This window comes from Mirounga leonina, unplaced genomic scaffold (genome assembly GCF_011800145.1).
Source record: "Mirounga leonina isolate KUSES-001 unplaced genomic scaffold, KU_Mleo_1.0 Mir_413, whole genome shotgun sequence".
NCBI lineage: Eukaryota > Metazoa > Chordata > Mammalia > Carnivora > Phocidae > Mirounga > Mirounga leonina.
Genome location: NW_023270734.1, coordinates 3,755,417 through 3,781,210, shown reverse-complemented (window position 1 = coordinate 3,781,210; position 25,794 = coordinate 3,755,417). Strand labels below are relative to the sequence as shown.

The window sequence follows — 25,794 nt, the reverse complement described above, 5'->3', positions numbered from 1 at the left end:
TGTCTTCGAAAAAGGCGTATAGTAAAAGAGCTGAACAAATGTATATCATAAAATAGCTATTATATAAATCTGTGTGTGCATATATGTATATATATTTAATTTTTAATATTAAATATATTTAGAACTTTTTCCCACTTGTACTCAATAACACACAGATTAAAATGAGTAAAACAATTTCAGGTTAAGATCCAGTCAGATGCCTCCAAACAGCAAGTTGTGTGGACCAGGCTAAGAACAACACCTGAGACCGTAATCTTGACAGAAAAAAAAGTCTAACTATATGAAATACTATACTCTAAAAAACCCAAGAGTCTCCCATTTACAGAGAGACTTGTTTTTTAAGTTTACTTGTTGGGTCTATTACATCACATTTTTCTGTAAATATGTGGTTAATATCTCAGTGTGACAGATAAGAGTCTATTTAACTCATAATGAACCTGAACTATAACATACGAACGGCAACCAATCCTTATTTCCATGCATGTTCTAATATTTGAAGCCAGATATCTTGTCTCCCTCATCTTCTGTGATGTGTACCTTTAACTAATTTTCACATGAAATGATTTTCCTAGGTCTCCTCTCTCTTTTATCAAAGTTTCTCTTAAAACACACCCAGAGTTTAACACAATTCCAGATGTGGTCTGACTAGAGCAGAGCGCATTGGAATTCTTATCTTTCATGAAGTAGACACAGTACTTCAGCTAGTGTGGCCAACCACACGTGCAATTGCAGCAGTTACATTACCCTTATTTGTTCACATTAAGCTTTGAAGTCTGCCCAAATCCCTATATCTTTTCTAAGTGAATTATTATACAGCCAGTACTCCCACATCCTGCATTTATGGGATTTCCAGCTTCCTTTTATTGCATAAATTGGACTGAACAATTTTCATATAAAAAAGATAAGCTTTTAGATGTAAATTTCACATTGTAAAAGTGCATTTCATGTAAAAACAGAAACCAAGTGAACCATCTGGATATTTTGAGGTAAGTAATTTTTCTAAACATTCTTACGTTAAAAAAAATTCCTTAGGAAGGTAGAAAATATAGTTTTTGAGCCAGTAGTTCTCAAACTGTATTGCACATTAGAATTCCAAGGGGAATTTTTAACCTTCTCTAAGCCCAGGTTGGACCTCAAAGCAATTAAATCAAAATATATGGTGGTGGGAGCCAGCATCCATACATATCTCTAGGTGACCCCAATATACACAGAAGTTTGAGAACCACGGGTTTAAGAATTTAAGCCATATAGTGAAAACACCTGGGGGCACATCCCAGTTTCATCTTTATTAGCTATAAGGCTTTGAGCAAGCTACATAACTTTGCTAAGTCTCCGTTTCATCATCTGTGAAATGGAGCTAATAGTATTTATCTCTTGAGGGCTGTTAAAAGGATACATGTAAGACATATAACAAGGTGCCTGGCATATGATAATAGCTGTTCCTAGTGTTATATTCTCTAATATTTTGAGAATGTATATGTTACCAATAGTTTGCACAACAAAATATCAACTTAAGGAATAACCACTTGAAATTTATTTGATTCCACATGTCATTCACTCTTATGAATATATTCAATATACATAACTCAGATAGCAATATTTTTACTACATGTTCAGTCCTGTTTAAAACCCAAACAAGAATGAGTTGGGTTTTACAATACATCCTTGATTATTATTAGATAATAAATCTATGTTTATTTATATCATTAAAACCACTTTCATTCATGCATTCATTCATTTGGCAAATTAGGAGCCTCAGAAATATTAAGATACTATTTTATGTTGTGGGATTCAAAATACATAATTTGGCTTCACATTATAGTCACCTGGAGTAATTTTTTTAAAGATTTATTTATTTTAGAGAGAGAGGGGGAGAGCAAAAGAGAGAGAGAGGGCACACATGCGGGGGGTGGGGGTGGTGGGCAGAGGGAAAGGGAGAGAGAGAATCTCAAGCAGATTCCCCACTGACCACGGAGCCCAATCCCAGGACTCTGTGATCATGACCTGAGCTTAAATCAAGAGTCAGATGCTTAACTGACTGAGCTACCCAGGCGCCCCACCTGGAGTGATTTTTTTAGAAATATGAATGCCTAGGCCTCACTCTCAATATATAGAATGACGATGGGGCTCTTGCATAAAAATATGTTTTTTAAAGCTCTGAAGGTATTGTGCTTCTAGAATAGAGAATAACTGATGTGCACAATTCAGGTTGTGTTGTTGTTACTTACAGAGTCAGTGCATCGGTGATGATCTCAAATGCCCACATTTAGTTTAAGACTAGAGGAGGGAGGACACTTCTGGAATCTTCTATAACAAGAATGAGAACACTAGCAAAAATTGGCAAAAGTAATTTTTTCAAAACTGCATAATTTAATGAAAAGCTTATAACTCATCGTGTTTATGCAAGAAAAATGGCTGAATCTCAGTAAGAACAGTGAGTTTTCTGGCATTTAGAAACTTTCCCTATTCTCACCTCTCTCTCCCCAGCTTGGTAGTAGCCTTGAAACCATGTTTCTGGGAAAACCTGCAGCCTAGGAGGGGAAGAATGGGTTTGGAGCTCCTCCCAAACCCCCATTCCAACAGAATGGTTACAATTTGCCTTGAAAGGCAACTTCTAAGAAAAACTCCAAAGGCTTGTCTTTACTTCAGGGTTCCCTCACTAAGGAAAGTCCTATTCTCAGGGCATGTCATAAAAAAGATCAGTGGCAACTATTTAACATAAAAGCTATTTGAGATGGTAATATTAGTTGGGACAAATAAGAGGCTGGCCAAAACATAATTAGAAGGAAAATCTTAAAAATGGGATATCCACAGAGGGTTTTGAAAAACTCCAACATATTTGTAGGGATCTGAAATGCCACACATAAGTGCAGGACCATGGCATGGTCAGAAAAGACCTGAGATAGCCCTAAATGCTCACCTCTGGCTGACCTTGAGGCTCTACACAAGCAGAAATGAAGGGTAAAGTTGCAAACTATTGGAATGTCCGATGTGTGCCATAAAACACACACAGAACACCTCACCAAAGGATGAGAAACCTAATGGTGTAAGGAATTTAAGGAAATCTCTGTCAACTCATTAGCTGATCAGTGAGGTAACTGAGCAGAAATCTTAGTGGTCACACTGACAAAGAATATAGACATTATAGAATTAGTCCAAGAAAGTCACTAACAAACAAACAATAGCAAAAACAGCAATAATTAGCAAAAATACAACCCCTGAGATGGGGAAAATCTGATTTCCAGAGTTTCTACATTATATTATTTAAAATACTAAGTTTCTTTCTCAAAAAAGTTATGAGATATACAAAGAAAGAGGAATGTATACCAAAAAATATAACCAAGGAAAGAAAACAGTCAATAAAACTGGACCCTAAGGAAGTCTGTACCATCTTGGCCTTAATATATAAAGACTTTAAATCAGCTATTAAAATATGTTCTAGGAACTAAAGGTAACCATGCCTAAACAATTAAGTTTGAGACCATATCTTGGGAAGTAGGGAATATTAATAGAGAGATTGAAATTACATATAAAAAAAGAATCATTAGAAATTCTGGAGTTGAAAAGTACAATAATTGAAATGGAAAATTCACTTCATGGGACCAACAGCAGATTTGAGCATGCAGAAGACAGACTCAGTGAACATGTAGATAGGCCAATCAGATTATTCAGTCTGAGAAAACAAAAGAAAATGAATGAAGAAAAATGAACACAACCTCAGAGATCTATAAAACACCATCAAGCATACCATCCTACATATATGGGATATGGAAAAAGGGGAGAGAGAGAAAGAGCAGAAAGAATATTTGAAGAAATAATGACAAACACTTCTCAAATTTGATGTAAAACTTTAACCTACATATTTACGTATCTTAATGAATTCCAAGTAGGATAAACTCAGATATACACACCTAGACAGGTCATAGTCAAATGGTGAAAGACAGAGAATGTTGAAAGTTGCAAACTGTGCTTGAAAGCTGTACATGACTCATCATAAAACTACATTAATAGTAACAGCTGACTTCTCATCAGAAAACATGGAGACATTACCAAGATGGTGGACTCAGAAGTTCCAAACACTTGCTCCCCCATGGAAACATTAAATAAACAACTATAGACTAACTAATATAACTTTATAGGAGCTCTTGAAACCAGTTCAGAGATCTATAGCAAAGAAGCAAGAAAAAGTCACAATAAAAACTTCAGGAAATTTCCTGGCAGTTTTACTTTCTCTTGTCCCACCCCGTTCCTGACAATGGCACAGTGTGGTCAGGAGGAAGCAGACCAATTCCCAGTTCCTTCCCTTGGCCAGAAGAGGCAGAATGGAAATTATTTGAAACACCCTAGCCTGTCTGTGGGCTACCTAAGAGAGACAGATTTCTATCGCACCTGAATCAGAGCTCAGACAGGAAATTATGGCAGAGTCTGGATCTCAGGTGGCAAAAACTATGCAAGGCAGTGGCAGGCATTGTGGGGTGGGGGACTGCAGATTCACAGATACATGGGGGCAAGAGATTACAAGCAGAGGAATATAATAAAACATCTATGCCTCCAAAGAGAAGCTGGATTGAGACTCTGAGAAATTAAGACATTTAAAAAGAGCCATGAACATGGGGAATTTTTAAAAAGGATACACACAGGCCCAGATAGGACACATGCCCAGAAAAGACCCGAAGAGACCTTATACCTTCACCCTGGGCTGATACCAATAGGAATGACAGGATCTTATTAACTAGGGGAGGTCTTCCAAACCAATCTGGAAATACTAGGAGAGGTGGATATTTTTTCAAATGCCCACTTTTCAACAAAAGATCCCAAGACATACCAAGGAACAAAGCAACACAGTTCATTCAAAGGAACAAAATAAATCCTCAGACCATCATGAAGGAACAAATGTGTCAGAATTACCAGGAAAAGACTTTAAAACAATTGTCTTAAGTATGTTCAAAAGCTAAAGGAAAATACAAAGAATTAAAGGAAATAAGGAAAATGATATCATATTTGTTCCTATATCATTTTCCTTATTTCCTTTAATTTTCTGTGTTTTCCTTTATAATTTATAATAAATATAAATTATTATATATATATAACATATATATAAAATTTCTCTCTCTATATCTTTGTGTGTATATATATCTCCAAATAGAAATTATGGAGCTGAAAAGTATAATAGCTGAATTGAAAATTTCACTAGAGGGATAAAGTAACAGACTCAACCAGGCAGAATAAAGAATCAGTGAACTTGAAGACAGGTGATTTAAAATTATTGAATCTAAGCAATGAAAAAAAAAGAGACATCAATTTGGACATTATGGGAGTCACAGAAGAAAACAGAGAGAAAGGGGCAGAGAGATTATTTGAATAAATAATGCCTAAAAATATCCCAAATTTAAGTAAATACATGGATATACAAAAGTCCTCTCAAAACATTCCACCCAACAACAGCAGAATATATGTTTTTCTCAAGTGCACATGAAACATTATCCAGGATAGACTATATTTTAGGCCACAAAACCAGACTAAATATTTTTTTAAAGATTGAAATCATACAAAGTATGTTTTCCAAACACAATGAATGAAAATAGAAATCAACACCAGAAGGGAAACTGGAAAATTCACAAATATGTGGAAATTAAACAACACACCTGTTAATAACCAATGAATTAATGAAGAAACCACATCTATTTCCTACAGGAAAAAAAATAGGAAAACAATAGAGAAAGTATATGAAATCAAGAGTTGGCTATTCAAAAATCAATAAAATTGACCAACCTTTAGCAGGATTGACAAAGGAAAAAAAATAAGACTCAAGTAACTTGGATCAGAAATAAAAGAAGGGATATAACAACCAATTTTACAAAAATAAAAAGGATTGTAAGAGAATATTATGCACAGTTGTATGCCAACAAAATGGATAACCTAGATGACATGGGTAAATTTCTAGAAACACATAACCTAATAAGACTGGATCACAAAGAAATAGAAAATTTGAACAGATCTATAACTAGCCAGGGAATTGAAACAGCAATCAAAAAGCTCCCAACAAATAAAAACCCAGGACTAGATGGCATTACTGGTGAATTCCACAAAACATTTAAAGAAGAATTACCAATAATCCTCCTGAAACTCTTCCAAAGAATTAAAGAGCTAACATTCTCAAACTCAGTCTATGAGGGCAACATGATTCTAATACCAAAGCTAGACAGACGCTACATAAAAATAAATCTGTAGACCAGTATTGCTTGTGAATATTGATGTAAAAATTCCCAACAAAGTGCTAGCAAACCAAATTGAATAGGATTATACACCATGACAAAATGGGATTTATTCCTAGAATGTATGGATAGTTCAACATAAGAAAATCAGTAAGTGTAATATATCACATTAAGAGAATGAAGGTAAAAATCCATAAGAGCATGTCAGTTGATGTACAAAAAGCATTTAACAAAATCAAATACCCTTTATTTATTTAATTTGTCAGAGAGAGTGAGAGAGCACAAGCAGGGGAAGGAACAGGCAGAGGGAGAAGCAGGCTTCCCGCTTAGCAGGGAGCCCAATGTGGGCTTCGATCCCAGGACCCTGGGATCATGACCTCAGCTGAAAGCAGACGCTTAACTGATTGAGTAACCCCAATGTCACACCTGTACATGATTTTTTAAAAAAAAATCTCAACAAATTCAGAATAGAAGGAAACTATTTCAACATAATGAAAGCCACATAGAAAAAACTTACAGCTCATATCATCATCAATGATGAAAGACTGAAATTTTCCCTCCAAGATCAGGAGCAACACCAGTATGCCTGCTTTCACCACTTCTATTTGACATTGTACTGGAAGTCCTAGCCAATTGGACTTCCTAAGTCCAGTTAGAAAAGAAAAAGAAATTTTATTTTTTTAAAGATTTATTTATTTATTTTAGAGAGAGAAAGAGAGGGAGTGTGTGCGAATGGGGGGGCAGAGGAAGAGGGAGAGAATCTCTAGCAGACTCCGTGCTGAGCCCCACGAGGGGCTTGATCTCCCGATCCTGAAATCACGACCTGAGCTGAAACCAAGAGTTGGACATTTAACCAACTCGCCACACAGGCACCCCAAGAAAAAGAATTTTAAAATCCAAATTGGAACGGAAGAAAAAAATTATCTCTGTTCACAAATGACATGATCCTATATGTAGAAAGCCCTAAATTTTAGAATAAACTGGTAGAATAACTGAATTCAGCCATGTCGTAGGTCACAAAATCAACATGCAAAAATCCAGTGTTTTTATATACTAATAATGAACAATGTGAAATGGAAATTAAGAAAACAGTGCCAATTAAAATAGCATCTAAAGAATGAAATACTTAGGAATGAACTTGAAGCCAAAGAGGTAAAAGATTTGTACAATGAAAACTGTACAACACTGGTAAAGAAATTAGACACAAATAAATGTAAAGATATCCGTGTTCACAGATTGGAAGATTTAATATTGTTTAGATGTCAGTGCTACCCATAGTGATCTATAGATTCAATGCAATCACTATCAAAATCCCGATAATTTTTTTGCAGAAATAAATAAATTCATCCTAAAATTCACATGGAATCTCAGGGACTCTGAACCGCCAATATGATCTTGAAAAAGAAAAACAAAGTTGGACTCCTCAGACGTCCTCATTTCAAAACTTACTACAAAGCAATGGTAATTAGAAGAGTGAGGTACTGACTTATAAACAGACATGTAGACCAATGGAATAGGATAGAGACCCAGATATAAACCCTTGGGTATTTATTTTGTCGAATGGTTTTTGACAGGACCATTCAATAGGGGAAAGGACAGTTTTTCAACAAATAGTGTTGTGAAAATTGGATATCCACATGCAAAAAGAATGAAGTTGGACCCTTACTTTTACCATATTAAAAAAATTAACTCAGAATGGATTAAGGACCTAAATGTAAGACCTGAACTATAAAAATCCTAGGAGAAAGAATCCAAAGGACAATGAAGCTAAGTTATGAGCATGCTGAGTTCATGTCTAGAAGCAGAATAATAAAAGTATTCCAGGCACGGGACCCAAATCTATTTCACTTCTTAAAAATAGGGGTACACAAAGGGCTTCCACATTCATAAAAGGAGGCAGGAAAACATTACTACTAACTACTGCCTATGGCTACTTCTTATATGAAGATGTGTGTCTAGAGAAATGGAGGGATGTAACCTTGTGACTAGAAACTTGGGTCTCAGTTAAATGTCTGAGTCAGTGAATTTTGAGATGGTACAGTTTCTGATGGCAACAAAGTACAATGTGATCCTGGGAGTTCATGGCTGAGGTGGACATAATGATATAATCAACTTAATGGATGAGATTATTTAATAAAGTAACTAGTAATTAATAACTGTACTTTCAAAATAAGATGGTCAAATGGTTTCACAAATAGCTAATCGTTGGCATGATTTTGTACATACCTGTTTAGAATAAGCTATCCATCAGCATTTTCAACAATAGCCAAACTATGGAGGGAGACCAGATGTCCATCGACTGATGAATGGATAAAGATGTGGTGTGTATATATATATACACAATGGAATATTACTGAGCCATCAGAAAGAATGAAAACTTGCCCTTTGCAATGATGTGGGTAGAGCTAGAGTGTATTATGCTAAGTGAAATAAGTCAGTCAGAGAAAGACAAATGCCATATGATCTCACTCATATGTGGAATTTAAGAAAGTAGATGAACATATGGGAAGGGGGAAAAAAGAGGAGAGAGGGAAAGCCATAAGAGACTCTTAACGATAGAGAGCCAATTGGATGTGGGTGGGGGATGGGCTAGATGGGTGATGGGAATTACAGAGGGCACTTATTGTGAAGAGCACTGGGTGTTGTATGTAGTGATGAATCACTGAATTCTACTCCTGAAACCAATATTGCACTGTGTGTTAACTAACTAAAATTTAAATTTTTTTAAAAGGCTATACCTTTGGTTGTAACTTTCCCTTCTGTCAATTCCATCCCTTCCTAGACTAGCAACCTGCATTGCTTTTTGGAGTAGTAGGGTCTGAGAAGCACATGGAATGGGAGAGCAATAGTAGCGCAAGAGAAGAATCCAGGTGAAAGCAACAGATTTGACCTTAGATGGTGGTCCTTCTAGCTGTAGTCTGAAGATGAGCTGTTTAACACCCTCACTATTGTTTTGGTCCTTCATGTTCCCACTTGAAAATCTGGCATACAGAAAAAATCTTTGTAATACAGTTCACTTTAATCTTTTAGGATTTTAAGAACTGGGGGCCAGATGAGTATACTTTGAACTATTTGGTGACTTAAAAATGGTAGCAGACCCCAACTAGGCAGGGTCACATTTTCAAAAGGTTTAAAATTTTTTAATAAACTATGTAGCCTGTTAGGCACACTGTTGGACAACTATACATTCTAGGGCCCAAACATGACCAAATCAAAGCTCATAAACCATGTTTATGGCAGTATTCTTAGTATGAAACTGTACCCCTATACATGCCTTCTCCAGCTTCTCTTTGGCTTCCTGATTGGGCATGGGTCATTGGACTGCTGAAGTTAAACAGAGAGTGATGTCAGATTTCTGTCCTGTTTGATCAGCTGTGTTCTGTCACACCTGGAGTCAGGAAGCTGGCCTCATCCACACTCAGGGCTCAACATTCCTGGCTGAAATTGCCTAAGCATGTATTCCAACCTCACAGAAAGTAACTTTTTCTCTTCTCTTTTGGGGAATCACTCTCAAATGTCTCTGCTTAGCTACTCTGCTTGGAAGAGATCCTTAGGCCACTGGTTTTGTAGCAATTATTTTCCTCCAAGATCAAAATTCAGAACCAGACATTATTTTCTAAACAAGTAGCAAAATTAAGTTTAAGAAAGTTACAAAGCCAAATGATCTCATGGATATATTACTGATTTGGAAGACATATTGAGTTTTCTTCCTAATTCTACAACTGGCTTACTATACATGCAGAGTATTTATTCTAAAATGAGAATATCTGGTTCCTATCTAATTCATAAGTGGTGGTTATAATATAAAATTTTAATACAAATTTGCCTTATAAAAAGGCAAACAAACATGTTTAAATGTCTATTTTTTTCTTACTAAAAACTTTTTAACCATTACTGAAAAGAAGCAGAATTAAGAAAATCAAATACTATCTTGCAACATTCAAAAAAAGAAATAACATAAAAATGCAATGATACGTTAAGAAAGAAAATGATTCTTATAAATGTTGGTAAGAGACAAGAAAGTAGAAGTGACGGACCAATTATATATTCTTTATATAAGTTTCTGTATTTTTCAATACCTTATTGTTCATAGAGCACAAATTTGAGTTGACTTTTTGCAGCAGAGTTTTGCTTCGTAAGAACAAAGAATTTAATGCATGGATTTTTGCCAGACTCAGCTGTTGCATTCTTTATATCACAAGTTCGTAATACTGAACACCTGTTCAACCACTGTTTTTCTCCAAAAATGTGTTTGATCATTCAGCTTGAAAGGAACAGCTTTTCACTTCCATTTACAAATCTCTCACACTTTTCACAAAATACTTGATTGTCTGCAACCATACTTGTGGCTCATGAAATTTACTAAATAACATCACTATAGAGGTCATTAGGCTCTCTATTCTTTGTGGCAAGCTTAAGTGGAAAAAAACCCAACAACTAACTTTCCTTAAGCCTCACACAAAAAACTCGCCTCGAAATGGTACACTGTTAAATAAAATGACTTAAAAAAATATGCAGTGAATTTTTTTGGTTAGTTCACTTTAGTTCCTCAGTTCTCAATAGACTGAAGAACACTAGGTAGTTTTCTGATGGAAGATGCTTACTTTCTGTCTTAGGTAGTCTTTCAAGTTTTATATATGACCATAAAACAGATTCATATTTCACATTCTGATTTTCCAGTCATACAGAGAATGGACAAATAATTATTAAGCTCGCCAAACATACCTTTTTCACCAAGCACATTTTCTTTACCACTGAGAAGCTATCAAAAACTATTTTATACTGACTTTCTCAAAAATGAAGGACGATTTTATGCTTTCTGATTAAGACACTGGTGTGCTGGTGAAAGTGTCAGTCCTCCTTACCGTGAAGATTTCACATTCCATTTGTTTTATGCATCTAACAACAACTATAATGCAGCTGCAATGCAAAAGTACATTATGAATCTTTGTCTCAGCGATCCCACAATTCAGTACCAAAGTATGTTGCTACCCAGCTCATTCACTGAGAGGTAGCTTTAAATATTCCTTTGCGAGAAAAGATGCAATACATTCACTAGAACTGATTTTCACGTCTCATTTTCTTAACAGATAGATCTGAAACTGTGTTCTAATACACATGGCTGTTAAAAATATAAAAAATGGATAACATCTGTTTTGAACAGTTGACATTTCACCATATCCATTCCACACGGACTCAAACAGGGTGCTTAGGTTTCATGATGCCTGACAGACGTGGCAGGGACCCTGAAATAGCCATAACTTGTCTGAAGGCTTGGCTTGTGCTCTCTTCCCATTTGTGTTGCTCTGAGCTATAACTGACAATGGCTGATTTCTGCAGCATTTCTGTCAGTGCTGTTAATCCACACAAAGAAGTTCTTTATTTCAGAACGGTGCCAAATCCTATCATTCATAAGTTAATCAGCCTAAATGACTTGCAAAACATCTTATGTGAAAAAAATGTGGAAATCCTTTCTTACAAAATAAAAGGCAATCTTTCCGCGAAAGTTGAGTCATTAACTTACCTGAAAAGGGGCGGTGTGGGGGAGGAGGAGGGAAGAATGGACCAAAATATCTGGCAAGATCTCTTCTGGTTCCATTATTTTACTGTAAGCTGGATGCCCAGCATATTAAAAAAATGTTTCCTGCCTTTACTCTCCTTCAGAACTTAAAATCTCATTAGAAAACAATTTTAATTCACCTAAAGACAATAGCATATCCAAACTGCTACTTGAAAATGCTAAATTGAATATCATCGAGTGGGATAAATTTTGGATGGTGATAAAAAATAAGACACATGAGACCCCAAGAGTTCCAAGTACACATAACTTCCCTCCATGCATATAGACATTTACAAGTATCTTTACCCATGTTATTTCAGCTAATCCAAAAGGCAGTTGATTGTAAAATGCCCCATTATTTTACATACCACCAAGGAAAACACTGCCCTTTAACTTATGACACAATGTCAATTACAAAATACTTCCCTGAGCTACTATGTTTGAATTTCTACCAATAGATCAGAGGTAACTTTACTTTCTCTCCCTATGTGAAAGAACATTCTAGAAAGGCTCAATTGTTTTTGTTTAACCTCATTCTGTATTTTAACACTGGAAACTTAGTTGCATAAATGTTATGCATTTATGTTAAGATGATAAAAAAAAGGTATACAAAATGTAATGTGTACCTACAAAGGGTTTGGCAAATAGTGCTAAATAATGTTGAATTAATTATTTGATATGCCCAGAAATTAAATAAAATCACTGCTACTTTTAATATTATATTAATTATATTGATTTTAACTTTTAATTTTATTTTATTCATGTATTGTCACAAAACTCTTCAAGGCAAAATGAAAACTTTAAATGATTAAGAAGTATAAACCTGGTCCATTTACTAATTATTAATACTACAACATATTCTGCTCAGGCATCATTTTATATTCTGGGGCTGTCTTTCACACCGACTTAAAGCAGCCAACGGAAGTAACAGAAGATGTTGTACCTCCTTAAGTATAATACATGCATGAAACGGATAAAAACTTATTCAGGGGCGCCTGGAGGCTCAGTCGTTAAGCATCTGCCTTCAGCTCAGGTCATGATCCCACAGTCCTGGGATGGAGCCCCGCATCCTGCTCGGCAGGGAGCCTGCTTCTCCCTCTCCCACTCCCCCTGCTTGTGTTCCCTCTCTCGCTGTGTCTCTCTCTGTCAAATAAATAATAAAATCTTTAAAAAAAACCCACAAAACTTACTCAACCCCCAGGTTCCTATGTCATAGGTTAAGAATGGAATCAAAACCAAAACAAAACCTTTTCTATTCTTGATTTGTGATTAATTTTTTGTATAAGCATTGAAAAAACAAAGATCAACAATTCATGGATTTGAATGATTAGATTTAGTGTGGGAAAAAGGATTACTCAATAAAATATAAATAAAATAAAATAAACATTGTTGAAAGCTTACTAAAATCAATATAGCAAGACCCAAATGTCCTAGTGTGGTTTACACTGTAATTGTTTCAGAAGTATAAATGCTTCAAGATTGAAAATTCAATTATATGTGTTTCATTTTCAATGGTTTAGTTTTGTGAATTTTGAAAAGCACATTTTTTTTTAATTTTAATTTTTTAGTTTCTCTCACGGAAGATGCAAATACTGATGGAAACTAAACCCTGAAGGTAAAATTTTACTTCAAAGTTTCCAAAACCAAACAAGGGTCAGAGAATTAAATAATGAAAATTTCAAATGATTTTTAAAGCTTCTTTTTTTAAACATACTCTATTATTTAGAACAGTTTTAGGTTCACAGAAAAACTGAGCAGAAGGTACTAAGGTTTCCCATATCCCCTGTCCCCACATATGCACAGTGCCCCTCATTATCAACGTAATGGTACCCCACCATATGGTACACCAAAAATACTTTTAAAATATCCTCCGAAATTAGTACACTAAGTGATATTTTTTAGGCTTGCAGCATTTACATTCATTTTGAGGTTCTCAAAGCTTAAAACAGCCCTAAGACTTTTAGGAAATCCCGTATTTTCCGGAGCAATGGGACTTTTCTTCACAAAGGAATCGCCCAGAAAAAGCTTAGAAATGAAAACTGCAGAGACTTGCTTGTTGATGTGGGTGGCGGCTATTTTGTGGTGGAACCATAGCAAAGGATATGGGGTTGGAACTGGGTCATATTGTATCTCAGTTACCATTCTAGTTATGTGATCTTGAGCAAGTAATTAAATATTCTGATGACTTAGTTTCCTCAGAAGCAAAAATAATTGGTTGTGCAGTTAATTGAGATGATGCATGTGAAAAGTTATAGGTTACATACATATAAATAATTATGGTTTGGTGAAAACAGAATGACAGTCTAGTGTGTAAAGATGTAAGTACTATGTAACCTGCTTTACAACATAAATCTGGATGAAGAGTTGAAAGTCCCAGAGGGACACATCTCTGGAATGATCATGTTAGCTAAAGAAAGTCTCTGGCCAAATTAATCTATGGGGCCATACTTCTTCTTCTTCTTTTGTTATCATCTACTTATTTTTTTTATCATTTTAAGTTTTTTTTTTAAAGATTTTATTTATTCATTTGAGACACAGAGATACAGAGAGAGAGAGAGAGAGCACGAGCAGGGAGAGAGGCAGAGGGAGAAGGAGAAGCAGGCTCCCTGCTGAGCCAGGAGCCCGATGTAGGGCTCGATCCCAGGACCCTGGGATAATGACCTGAGCCGAAGGCAGACGCTTAACCATCTGAGCCACCCAGGCGCCCCTATCATTTTAAGTTTTTATTTAAATTCCAGTTAGTTAACATACAGTATAATATTAGTTTCAAGTGCAAAATATAGATTTAACACTTCCACAGAATACCAGGTGTTCCTCATAGTAAGTGCACTCCTTAATCCCTATCATATCATTTTATTTATTTTTTTCATCATAGTAAGTGTACTCTTTAATCCCCATCCTCTATTTCCTCCATCCACCCCCCCCCCCATCTCCCTTTTGGTAACTATCAGTTCTCTATAGTTAAGAACCTGTTTCTTGGTCTCTCTTTTTCCTTTGCTAATTTATTTCTTAAATTCTACATATGAGTGAAATCATATGGTATTTGTCTTTCTCTGATTGACTTATTTCACTTAGCATTACACTCTCTAGCTCCATCCATGTTGTTGCAAATGGCAAGGTTTTATTCTTTTTATGGCTGAGTAATATTCCATTGTATATATACACCACATCTTCTTTATCCATTCATCTATCAATGGATACTTGGGCTGTTTCCAATAGTTTCGCTGTTGTAAATAATTCTGCTATAAACATAGGGGTGCATGTATCCCTTTGAATTAGTGTTTTTGTATTTTGGGGGTAAATAGTAGTGCAATTACTGGATTGTAAGGTAGTTCTATTTTTAATTTTTTGAGGAAAAAAATATTACAGTTTTCCACAGTGGCTGCACCAGTTTGCATTCCCACCAACAGTGCAAGAAGGTTCCTCTTTCTCCACATCCTCACCAATACCTATTGTTTCTTGTGTTTTTGATTTTAGCCATTCTGATAGGTATGAGATTATATCTCATTGTAGTTTTGATTTACATGTCCCTGATGATGAGTGATATGGAGCATCTTTTCATGTGTCTATTGGCCATTTGTCTGTCTTGGAGAAATGTCCATGTCTTCTGCCCATTTTTAATTGGATTATTTGGTTTTTGGGTATTGAGTTGTACCAGTTCTTTTATATTTTAGATACTAACCCTTTATCAGATATGTCATTTGCAAATATCTGTTCCCATTCTGTAGGTGGCCTTTTAGTTTTGTTGATTGTTTCCTTTGCTGGGCAGAAAATTTTTATTTTGATATAATCCCCAAAGTTTATTTTTGCTTTTATTTCCCTTGCCTTAGGAGAAATATCTGGAAAAATGCTGCTACAGCTAATGTCAGATTATTGCCTGTACTCTCTTCAAGAATTTTTATGATTTCCTGTCTCACGTATAAGTCTTTCATCCATTGTGAATTTATTTTTGTGTATGGTCTAAGAAAGTGGTCCAGTTTAATTCTTTTGCATGTGGCTGTCCAGTTTTCCCAACACCATTTGTTGAGGAGACTGTCTTTTTCCCATAGGATATTCATTCCTTTGTCAAAGATTAATTGACCATATACGTGTGGGTTTATTTCTGGGTTTTCTGTTCTATCGCATTGATCTATGTGTCTATTTTTGTGCCAGTACCATACTGTTTTAATTACTACTGCTTTGTAATATAACTTGAAAACTGGAATTGTGATACCTTCAGTTTTGCTTTTATTTTACAAGATTGCTTTCACTATTTGAGGTCTTTTATGGTTCCATATAAATTTTAGGATTGTTGTTCTAGCTCTGTGAAAAACACTGTTGGTATTTTTATAGGGATTGCATTAAATCTGTAGATTGCTTTGGGTAGTATAGACATTTTAATAATATTTGTTCTCCCAATCCATGAGCATGGAATGTCTTTCCATTTCTTTGCATCATCTAGAATTTCTTTCATCAGTGTTTTACAGTTTTCAGAGTACAGGTCTTCCACCTCTTTGGTTAAGTTTAATCCTAGATATTTTATTGTTTTTGGTGCAATTTCATTTCTGCTGCTTCATTATTGGTGTATAGGAATACAACAGATTTCTGTACATTGATTTTGTATACTGTGGCTTTACTGAATTCATTTGTCAGTTCTAGTAATTTTTTGGTGGAATCGTTAGGGTTTTCTATATAATATCATGTCATCTGCAAATAGTGAGAGTTTTACTTCTTTCTTACAAATTTGGATGCCTTTTATTTCTTTATGTTGTCTAACTGCTGTGCTAAGACTTTCAATACCATGTTGAATAAAAGTGGTGATAGTGGACATTCTTGTCTTGTTCCTAACCTTAGGGGAAAACTGCTTAGTGTTTCACCAATAAGCATGATGTTGGCTGTGGATTTTTCATTTAAGGACTTTATTATGTTGAGATATGTTCCTGTAGACCTACTTTGTAGAGACCTTATATCATGAATGGATGTTGTACTTTGTTGAATGTGAAAAAGCATCTATTAAAATGATCATATGGTTTTTATCCTTTCTCTTACTCATGTGACATATCACATTGATTGTTTTGTGAATCCTTGCATCCTAGGAATAAATCGCACTTGATAATGGTGTATGATTTTTTTAAATACATTGTTGGATTCCATTTGTTAGTATTTTGTTGTGGATTTTTGCATCTATAATCATGAGAGATATTGGCCTGTTGTTCTCCTTTTTTGTGGGGCCATACTTTTTTATTTTTTAAAGATTTTATTTTTATTTATTTGACAGAGAGAGATACAGCGAGAGAGGAAACACAAGCAGGGGGGAGTGGGAGAGGGAGAAGCAGGCTCCCCGCTGAGCAGGGACCCGATGTGGGGCTCGATCCCAGGACCCTGGGATCATGACCTGAGCCAAAGGCAGATGCTCAATGACTGAGCCACCCAGGCGCCTGGGGCCATACTTTTTAAAAAAATATTTTATTTATTTATTTGACACAGAGAGAGCACAAGCAGGGGGAAAGGCAGGCAGAGGAAGAGGTCGAAGAGGTTGCTGCCTGTGTTCTGTGTGTGCGACATCTGTCACCCCATTGATCGCCAGGGTTGATTCAGCTGATCTGGCTGGCTAGGCGGGTGTCCCCTTCCTCCCTCACCACTCCATGTGCGTCCCTCCCGAAGCTGCGCGCTCCGTCAAAGAGGATGACCTTCCCCGATAGAGGAGGACCGTTCTTCGGTCAAGGGTATACGAGTAGCTGTGCTCCCCTGCTAGAACCTCCAAACAAGCTCTCAAGGGGCCATACTTCTTAACTGTTTAATGGAAACCATGGATTAAGCCCTGGGTAACTATGATTTACCAGTGGATCAGAGGTAGCTTAATTTTCTCTATGTGAAAAGAATATTTTAGAATAGCTCAAATTAAAATTTTTGTTTCATTAACCTCATTCTTCTTTAACACTGGAAATTTAATTGCATAAATAAATTATGATATGGCCAGACAACAAAATACTATACAGACAAGAAAACTAGACAGGGATATGGAAAGACATATGTAGAGAATAAGAGAGATATTCACAATTCATTGTTAAGGAAAAAACCCCAGTCTAACTCTTAATGATTGTTAGCCCCAAGTACTGAAATTACGGGTATTTTTTTCCCCTGGCTTTTATTTTTAATTAAAAAACATTTTTGAATTGTGGGAAAAAATTCATAAAGCTTCTTGTCTTTATTCACTTTCTAAATTTTACATAGTGAGCATGTAACCATATGTAATCATGTAAATCTTGAGGTTTACAGCTCTTTGCAGGGGTCACCTTAAAGAAAACAACCCTCCATTATTTGCATATCTTAGACTTGGGCTATCTAAACAACAGCCACTAGCCACATGTGGCTATTTAAGTTAATTAAAGTTAATTTGAATAATTTAATTAAGTTAAAGCTTAATATAATTAAAAATTCAGTTCCTTAGTCATACTAGTCACATTTCAAGTGCTCAATAGCCACAGGAGGCTAATGGTTACCATATCTGAAGAATACATTCCCATCATCACAGAGTTCCAACTTGTTGTTAGTTACCTTGTCCCCAGGCACAACTCCCTGTGTGGCCCTGTGAAGCAGCCTTCTCTAATTTGGAGCTATAAATAACAAAACATTCTGCCTTTGATCTATCCAGAGTGTCCTTGTGTTCTGTCACCCAAGGAATCTATAATTATACCTGATATCATATAATCATAAAACAACCGCATATTGTTATTCTACTTATATGAAATGCCCAGAATAAGAAAAATCCATAGAAACAAAAATCAGACTTGTGGCTGGGAAGGGCTAGGAGGAAGGAGAATGAGAAGTGACAAGTGGGGGTTTCCATTTGGGGTGATGAGAAAGTTCTGCAACTGGCTAGTTGTGATGGTCACACAACATCTGAATGTACTTAGTACCACTGTATTACACACCTTAAAACTGCTCAGAAGGTAAATTTTGTTATGTGTACTTTACCACAGTAAAACACCACCACCACCACCGACAACAACAAAACTACAAGGCAGGGCGCCTGGGTGGCTCAGTTGGTTAAGCGACTGCCTTCGGCTCAGGTCATGATCCTGGAGTCCCTGGATCGAGTCCCTGGATCGAGTCCCGCATTGGGCTCCCTGCTCGGCAGGGAGTCTGCTTCTCCCTCTGACTCTCCCCCACTTCCATGTGCTCTCTCTCATTCTCTCTCTCTCAAATAAATAAATAAAATCTTTAAAAAAAAAAAAGATGCAAGGAGAGAGACCAATATAATATTCATTTACCTTCTGATCCTAGAAAATAGGATTTTTCAAAAAGACAAGAGCCTTGCAAATCAGGCTATTTTCTTTCTTTTTTTTTTATTATGTTATGTTAATCACCATACATTACATCATTAGTTTTTGATGTAGTGTTCCATGATTCATTGTTTGCATATAATACCCAGTGCTCCATGCAGTACATGCCCTCTTTATTACCCATCACCAGGCTCACCCATCCCCCCACCCCCTCCCCTCTAGAACCCTCAGTTTATGTGCTATGGTGAGCGCTGTGAATTGAGTAAGTCTGTTGAATCACAGACCTGTACCTCTGAAACAAGTAACACATTATATGTTAAAAAAAAAAAAAAAGAAGATAGCAGGCTATTTTCTTGAGGAAAGATGTTCTAAGTTTCCTTCTGTCTTATTTCATGGGCCAAACCTGGCATACGAGACCAGCAGTCTTCAAAATTTTTGCTCACATATCCCAATACATTTTTGAAAAGATATGTATCCATCTATTACAAATTGACATCTAAAAATGTTCACCATAAATTAAGTCCTAGAAGATATATTTTCTGATATATATGTCATCAAAATTTTTACTCTGAATATTTAGTTAATTCAATTTATGGATATGTCTTCTATATTACTAATCAGAAATACCAGTCCTCGTTGTTGAAATAATCAGCCAAATTATACTTACTGTCAGCTAGGAAAAGTCTGACTTCAATTTTTTCAATTTAGATAAGGGTATTAATTCAGATCCTTTTGATAATTTTCTGACTTTTAAATTCAATGATGATAGATAGACAGACAGGAGATTGGCTATGTGTGTGTCATCTGGAAGAAATAACAAGTTGCCTTTTTCAGTATTTCTTACCAGAAGTTCTGGCTTGCTCTCAGTGGACTCACTTTTAGGAATTATGCATTCTAGAAGTGTCCTTTTGGTTGGCACTACACAAGTTTTTTACACTACTCAGAGCAATGTGCTTGTAAAATTAAGGAATAGTTAGAGCTATTCCTTCCTTCCTTCCTTCCCTCCCTCCCTCCCTCTTTTCCTCCCTCCCTTCCTACATCTGCTACACACATACCCTCTCCCTCTCTCTCATATCTTTCCCTTATTAATCATTCCCTTAAACCTGAGGTATCTGGACTTCATACTGTCTCCTAACAGCTAAACTTCTAGTAAGAACTACTAACCCTCTTCATATGTTTCTCCCCTTAATTAATTTCTTACCCCACTGCCATCTGACTTAAATTCTCTCTTCTCAATTAAAATGTCTATGAACAATGACCACCTATTTTTCATATTGAATGTACTCATTTCAATTTCAAAGGTAAATGACCTCCTAGGGGCATATGATATTATTGAATATGACCCCCCCCCTTCTTGAATGTGTTTCCTTTCTTGCCTTTCTTGTCACCCTCCATGATTATAATCTATCTTAGTCTTCTACCTTAGTCTTCTATGACTTCTCTTTGCCCTTCTCTTCTCACTCCCCACCTTCTGCCTTTCCTTTATTCTTCAGACTTCAGCTACTTCTGACATGCTGGTAATTCTCACATATCCATCTCCAGTCCTGAGTTCTTTCCAGATACCCAGGTTCATATACTCAAATGACTGGATATCTCTACCTGGATGAAAGCAAATCCACCATCTTTGCCTGTACATCGTGTTCTTCTCATGTTTTGTAAAGTTACTATTTCTTAGTTGTCAAAGTTAAAATACAAAAACAAAAAAAATTCAAACTCTCTCTTGACCTCCTTCTCACAGCCAACATCCAATCACTCACCAATATCTGCAACTACTTTGCAAGTATTTCTTTTCTTTCTTTCTTTTTTTTTTTTTTAGAGAAAGAGAGTGGGGGAAGGGCAGAAGGAGAGGGAGAGAGAGAATCTTAAGCAGGCTCCATGCCCAGCACGGTTGATCTCACAACCCTGAGATCATGACCTGAGCCGAAATCAAGAGTCAGACGCTTAACCAATTGAACCACCCAGGTGCCCCTGCAATTATTTTTTATTTTATTTTATTTTATTTATTTATTTATTTTAAATGTTTTATTTATTTATTCATGAGAGTCAGAGAGAGAGAGAGAGAGGCAGAGGGAGAAGCAGGCTCCCCACTTAGCAGGGAGCCCGATGAGGAACTCGATCCAGGACCCTGGGATCATGACCTGAGCCGAAGGCAGACGCTCAACCATCTGAGCCACCCAGGCGCCCCCTGCAATTATTTTTTATACTGACTCTTCCTCTTTGCCCACACTGCCACTGTGTTAGGTCAGATTCTAATTATTTTCACCTGAACCACTGCACAAGCCTAATTAATCACCCACTCATATCTTCTAATTAACTAATCTGCTCACATCACTTCCTTGTTTAACATTCTTCAAACACTTGTGTTACCTAAATGATAATGCATATAGAGGAGGAGTGTAGTTCTTGGTAAGAGTAGTGAACAAGCAGATATCACGCATCTGCTTTTCCCTCAGGAACGATACGATGGCGGCTGAGGTTTCCTTTTCTTGAGAACAGTTTAAAGACACTAAGGTGGTAGGAGTATAGAATGTGCAGAGGGTAGGTAAGGTTCATCAGAAATGGAACAAGTTGGAGTTCTTTATGGAGGCTTGGATCTAGTGGAGGCCTTGGGGCCAAGGGCTGACAAACATATTGGGCTGTGTTTAGTTTGAGTGTGGTTCAGTTTAGGTTGCTAGCATTGTCAGATATTCAGGAGAGAAATCCTGGGCAGGAATAATGAAAATGAAAATATTGGAATGTCTCTTACAGAATGTCTTATAACAGCTAGTAATAGATAAATAGGCAGATTTGTAGTTAAAATCCATGTGAATAAAGGACACAATTTACACGTAATAACAGCACTATGTAGAAATGTTATCTATACATGAAATGGTATCTCATCGATGAAACAGAATTAAATTCTGTATTTAAATTTATATTTTTGATGATGATTGAGAATAAACCAGTATCTATAACATCCTTCCCCAGGAAAAGTAAAGACCTTTTAGTATGTGTTTACCTGTGGAATCATCTGGCAGTTTAGATTCAGACTGTTAACTGTGATAATACTATCTGCTTTTAATTTTATTTTATGCTATTACTTTTAAATTCTTTCTTAAAAATTTTATAAAATTTGAGAGCCATATTATCAACACAAACTATATTTAACTATAAATTCCAGGGAGTAATTGTTTCTATAACTGTTATTCTCTTTTTTAAAATCTTTTGTTTTGCTGGAAAATAGTCTAAACTTTTTTTTTTTTTCCAGAAAAGGTTTATGGGGAATAAGCTTCCTGAGTCTTGACATTTCTGAAAGAAAAATGTCTTTATTCTGTCCTTACTCCACACTCACTTGAATGCTAGTTTTTATAGGATATAGAATTCCAGGATGGAAATACTTTCCTCTGAAGACAGTAAAGGATTTGTTCCATTTTCTTTTACAATTTATTGTGAATGATGTTAAGTCTAATACTGGTGTGATCCTTGTTCTTATGTAACTTTTTCCTTTCCTTTAATTTTCTGGAAACATCAAATTTAAATTTATGTCAAGGTATAGGTAACTTTCTTTTTTTTCCTGCTTGGCACTAAGTGGATCTTTTTTTTTTTTTTTTTTAAAGATTTTATTTATTTATTTGAGACAGAGAGAATGAGAGACAGAGAGCATGAGAGGGAGGAGGGTCAGAGGGAGAAGCAGACTCCCTGCCGAGCAGGGAGCCTGATGCAGGACTCGATCCCAGGACTCCAGGATCATGACCTGAGCCGAAGGCAGTCGCTTAACCAACTGAGCCACCCAGTGCCCCTAAGTGGATCTTTTCAATCTGAAGACTAGAATCTTTCTTCAACTCTTCAATTTACAGAACCTTCCCACTTTTTTTTTTTTTAACGATGATTTTTCTTCCTTTCAGTTGCTCTCTTTCCTTTCATGTATTTTCTTGTGCTATTTTTTTTCAAACCTCCCCCCACCTGCTATTTTCTTTTTACTTCTATTTTGCGTTCTTATTTACTAGACTTTATCTTTCAGATAATTACTCAGTCATATCTACTATTTGTCTCTTCTGTTAAATTTATTGTCTAGCCAAATACATATATTTTTAAGATTTATTTATTTATTTATTGGGGGGAGGGGCAAGGGAGAGGGACAGAGAGAGAATCCTCAATTTGAGGGGCAGAAGGAGAGGGAGAGAGAGAATCTTAAGCAGGCTCCATGCCCTGAATCCTCAAAAAGTGATGTGGGGCTTGATCCCAGGACCCTGAGATCATGACTTAAGCCGAAATCAAGAGCTAGATGATCAACTGACTGCACCATCCAGGTGCCCCACCAAATATATTTTCAATTTCCAAAAAGTCTTTGTTAATCTATGAATGACCTTTTTTTAATAACAGCCATTTTGGATATAGTATTCCCCTTGGGTCATTCTGAAGATACAAATTTTTAAAATTTCATATTATATTCTGTTCCTTACATTATCTCTGTTTCCTCTGAAGTTAATTCTACTTATCAATACTGGCTTGTCTCAAATGCCATTAGTCTTCCTTAAATATTTGGTGATCCTTTGTTGTTCATATTTATGAGTGAAGGACTGGGCTGATTAGTTCAGGTAACTGATAAGGATATCCTTTAAGGATATGTAGTGATATTTCCTTAGTGAGCTCTTCCTTGGTCTCTAAATAATATCATTTAAATTTTACATTTTACAAATTTCTGTGGACCTTATTAGATAGAACAGGAATTACATTATACATCTACTTCTGAAATTTGGTATTTTTGCTCAATATGTTTATGAGGTGTATTGATATTGATGAATACATTACTGAAATACATTTGTTTTTCACTGCTGCATTGTATGATATGACCATAGTATCATCCTATTGTCCATTTTCCTGTAGGTTGACATTTGGGGTGTTTTTATTTTTTGTTATAAAATATTGTTATGTTTTATTATATTTATTTTGCTGCTATAAAAAAATGGTTCTATTGACCAGTTTGTAATAGGTCTCCTCTATTATTAGTACACATCACTATCCACTTTTTACAAAAGATTATTTCTAGTCACAAATATTTAGGATGATATTTAGAGTCATGTTAAGTTTATTATAGGAGTAAAATCCTTTAAATAAAAATATTCAACAGAGAAAAATATCTCTAGCAACAAGGATCTGAAAAGGCAATCTCTAAAGCAATAGAAAAAAAATTTAAGAAAATAGAAATAGGCTGAAAAGAGATCTTTATATAAAATAACAAAATTTACAAGTAAAGAGCTAAAATTCTTCCAGTTCAGTCTTTTTTTTTTTTTGTCATGTAAAATTTTTATTTATGGGTTTTATATCCAGTCTTTATTGATAAAAAAAAGTGGGATTCATGAAATTATTTTACTTTTTCAAGGTAACAAAGAACTTGGTGTTCTTTCACTGTCATATTTCAGGTTATATAAATAAGATAGAAGCAATTTTATGCTTCTTAGAGTAGCAAGTAAATACAGACAATTTTCTTATTACCCAAGAGATAAGAACAGTCAATTTATCTTCCTCTTGACTTACCTGGCATACCTGTTTCAATTGCACCAGCCAGGTAGAACTTGCTAAGCACTGCCACCTGAGCCTAGTTTCATTTGGCATTTAAAAACTAACCAGGAAAAGTCATTGCTCAAAAATTATTTTGGCACAAACATTCAGCACTCTTTTCTACCAGATAAGTCGGACCAAAAGTAAGTCAAAAGCAATTAGCGACTGTGATGACATTATTCAATATAGTATTAAAGATTCTAGAAGGGATTGATTTATAGTCTGTTCTTACCTTAGCATTTTGGATGCAGGGACAGAGGGCCCAAGCTGCACTGGCCTTCACGTGTGGGTGAGGATTTTTCAGCAGGGACCACAACAAACGAACTCCATCTAAGCGATCAATTATCCTATTGTGAGACCAAAAAAAGATAAACTGTAATTAGTATGTAGAAATGAAAATTTAAATGGCCTATCTATCCACACAATTCTATTTTATCTCCTTTTGACATTTGCTTAGATTTTTTTTTTTTTAAAGATTTTATTCATTCATTTGAGACGGAAAGTTAGAGTATGAGCAGGGGGAGAGGCAGAGGGAGAGGGAGAAGCAGACTCCCTGCTGAGCCGGGAGCCCAACACGGGCTGAGCCGAAGGCAGATGCTTAACCATCTGAGTGCCACCTAGGCGCCCCTAGAATTTCTTTCAAAACTTCAACAAAAGCAGGAGAGCCTGGGTGGCTCAGTTGGTTAAGCGGCTGACTTTGGGTTTCTGCTCAGTTCTTGATCTCAGGGTCCTGAGGTCAGGCCCCATGTTGGTCTCCACGCTGGGTGTGGAGCCTACTTAAAAAAACCTTTAACAACAGCAGGAATAGAATGTGCTACTGAACTGCCAGATCTCTGATTTCAGTTTTAAATTCATGACACAGAAAGCAAGGTCCGTGATAGTTACGATTCACATAAACTTAAAATCAAGCCATGTAATTTTTTAATTAGCTGTACACAGACTGTTACCTAAATGTCAAAATACTGGTTTCTTTCATATAGTAACATCTATATACTTTCCAAAACAAATATTTATGCCTCAAAACTGTGAAGTTACCTTTTTTATTTGGTCTACATTTAATTGACTTACCTTACTGCATGACATATTTTAAACTCCTCCAGTCCTAATCTAGCATTAGGAATTAAAATCATTATGCTACAGTGCACCCTTTGTTAGGCGTGGGTAACACGTAACTTGTTTTCCATGTACTCCCTTCTCAGCAAGACTAACATGC

General features: G+C 35.9%; 1 protein-coding gene across 1 annotated transcript in view; it reads right to left on the bottom strand.

Annotated features, from left to right (window-relative positions):
* The window catches only part of ARMC4 (armadillo repeat containing 4), a 183,667-nt gene that overhangs the window by 65,980 nt on the left and 91,893 nt on the right, over positions 1-25,794 (bottom strand). Inside the window, exon 16 of the mRNA XM_034987222.1 lies at positions 24,814-24,928. Within this exon, the coding sequence (XP_034843113.1) occupies positions 24,814-24,928 (115 nt within the window). The remainder of the gene's footprint in view (positions 1-24,813; positions 24,929-25,794) is intronic.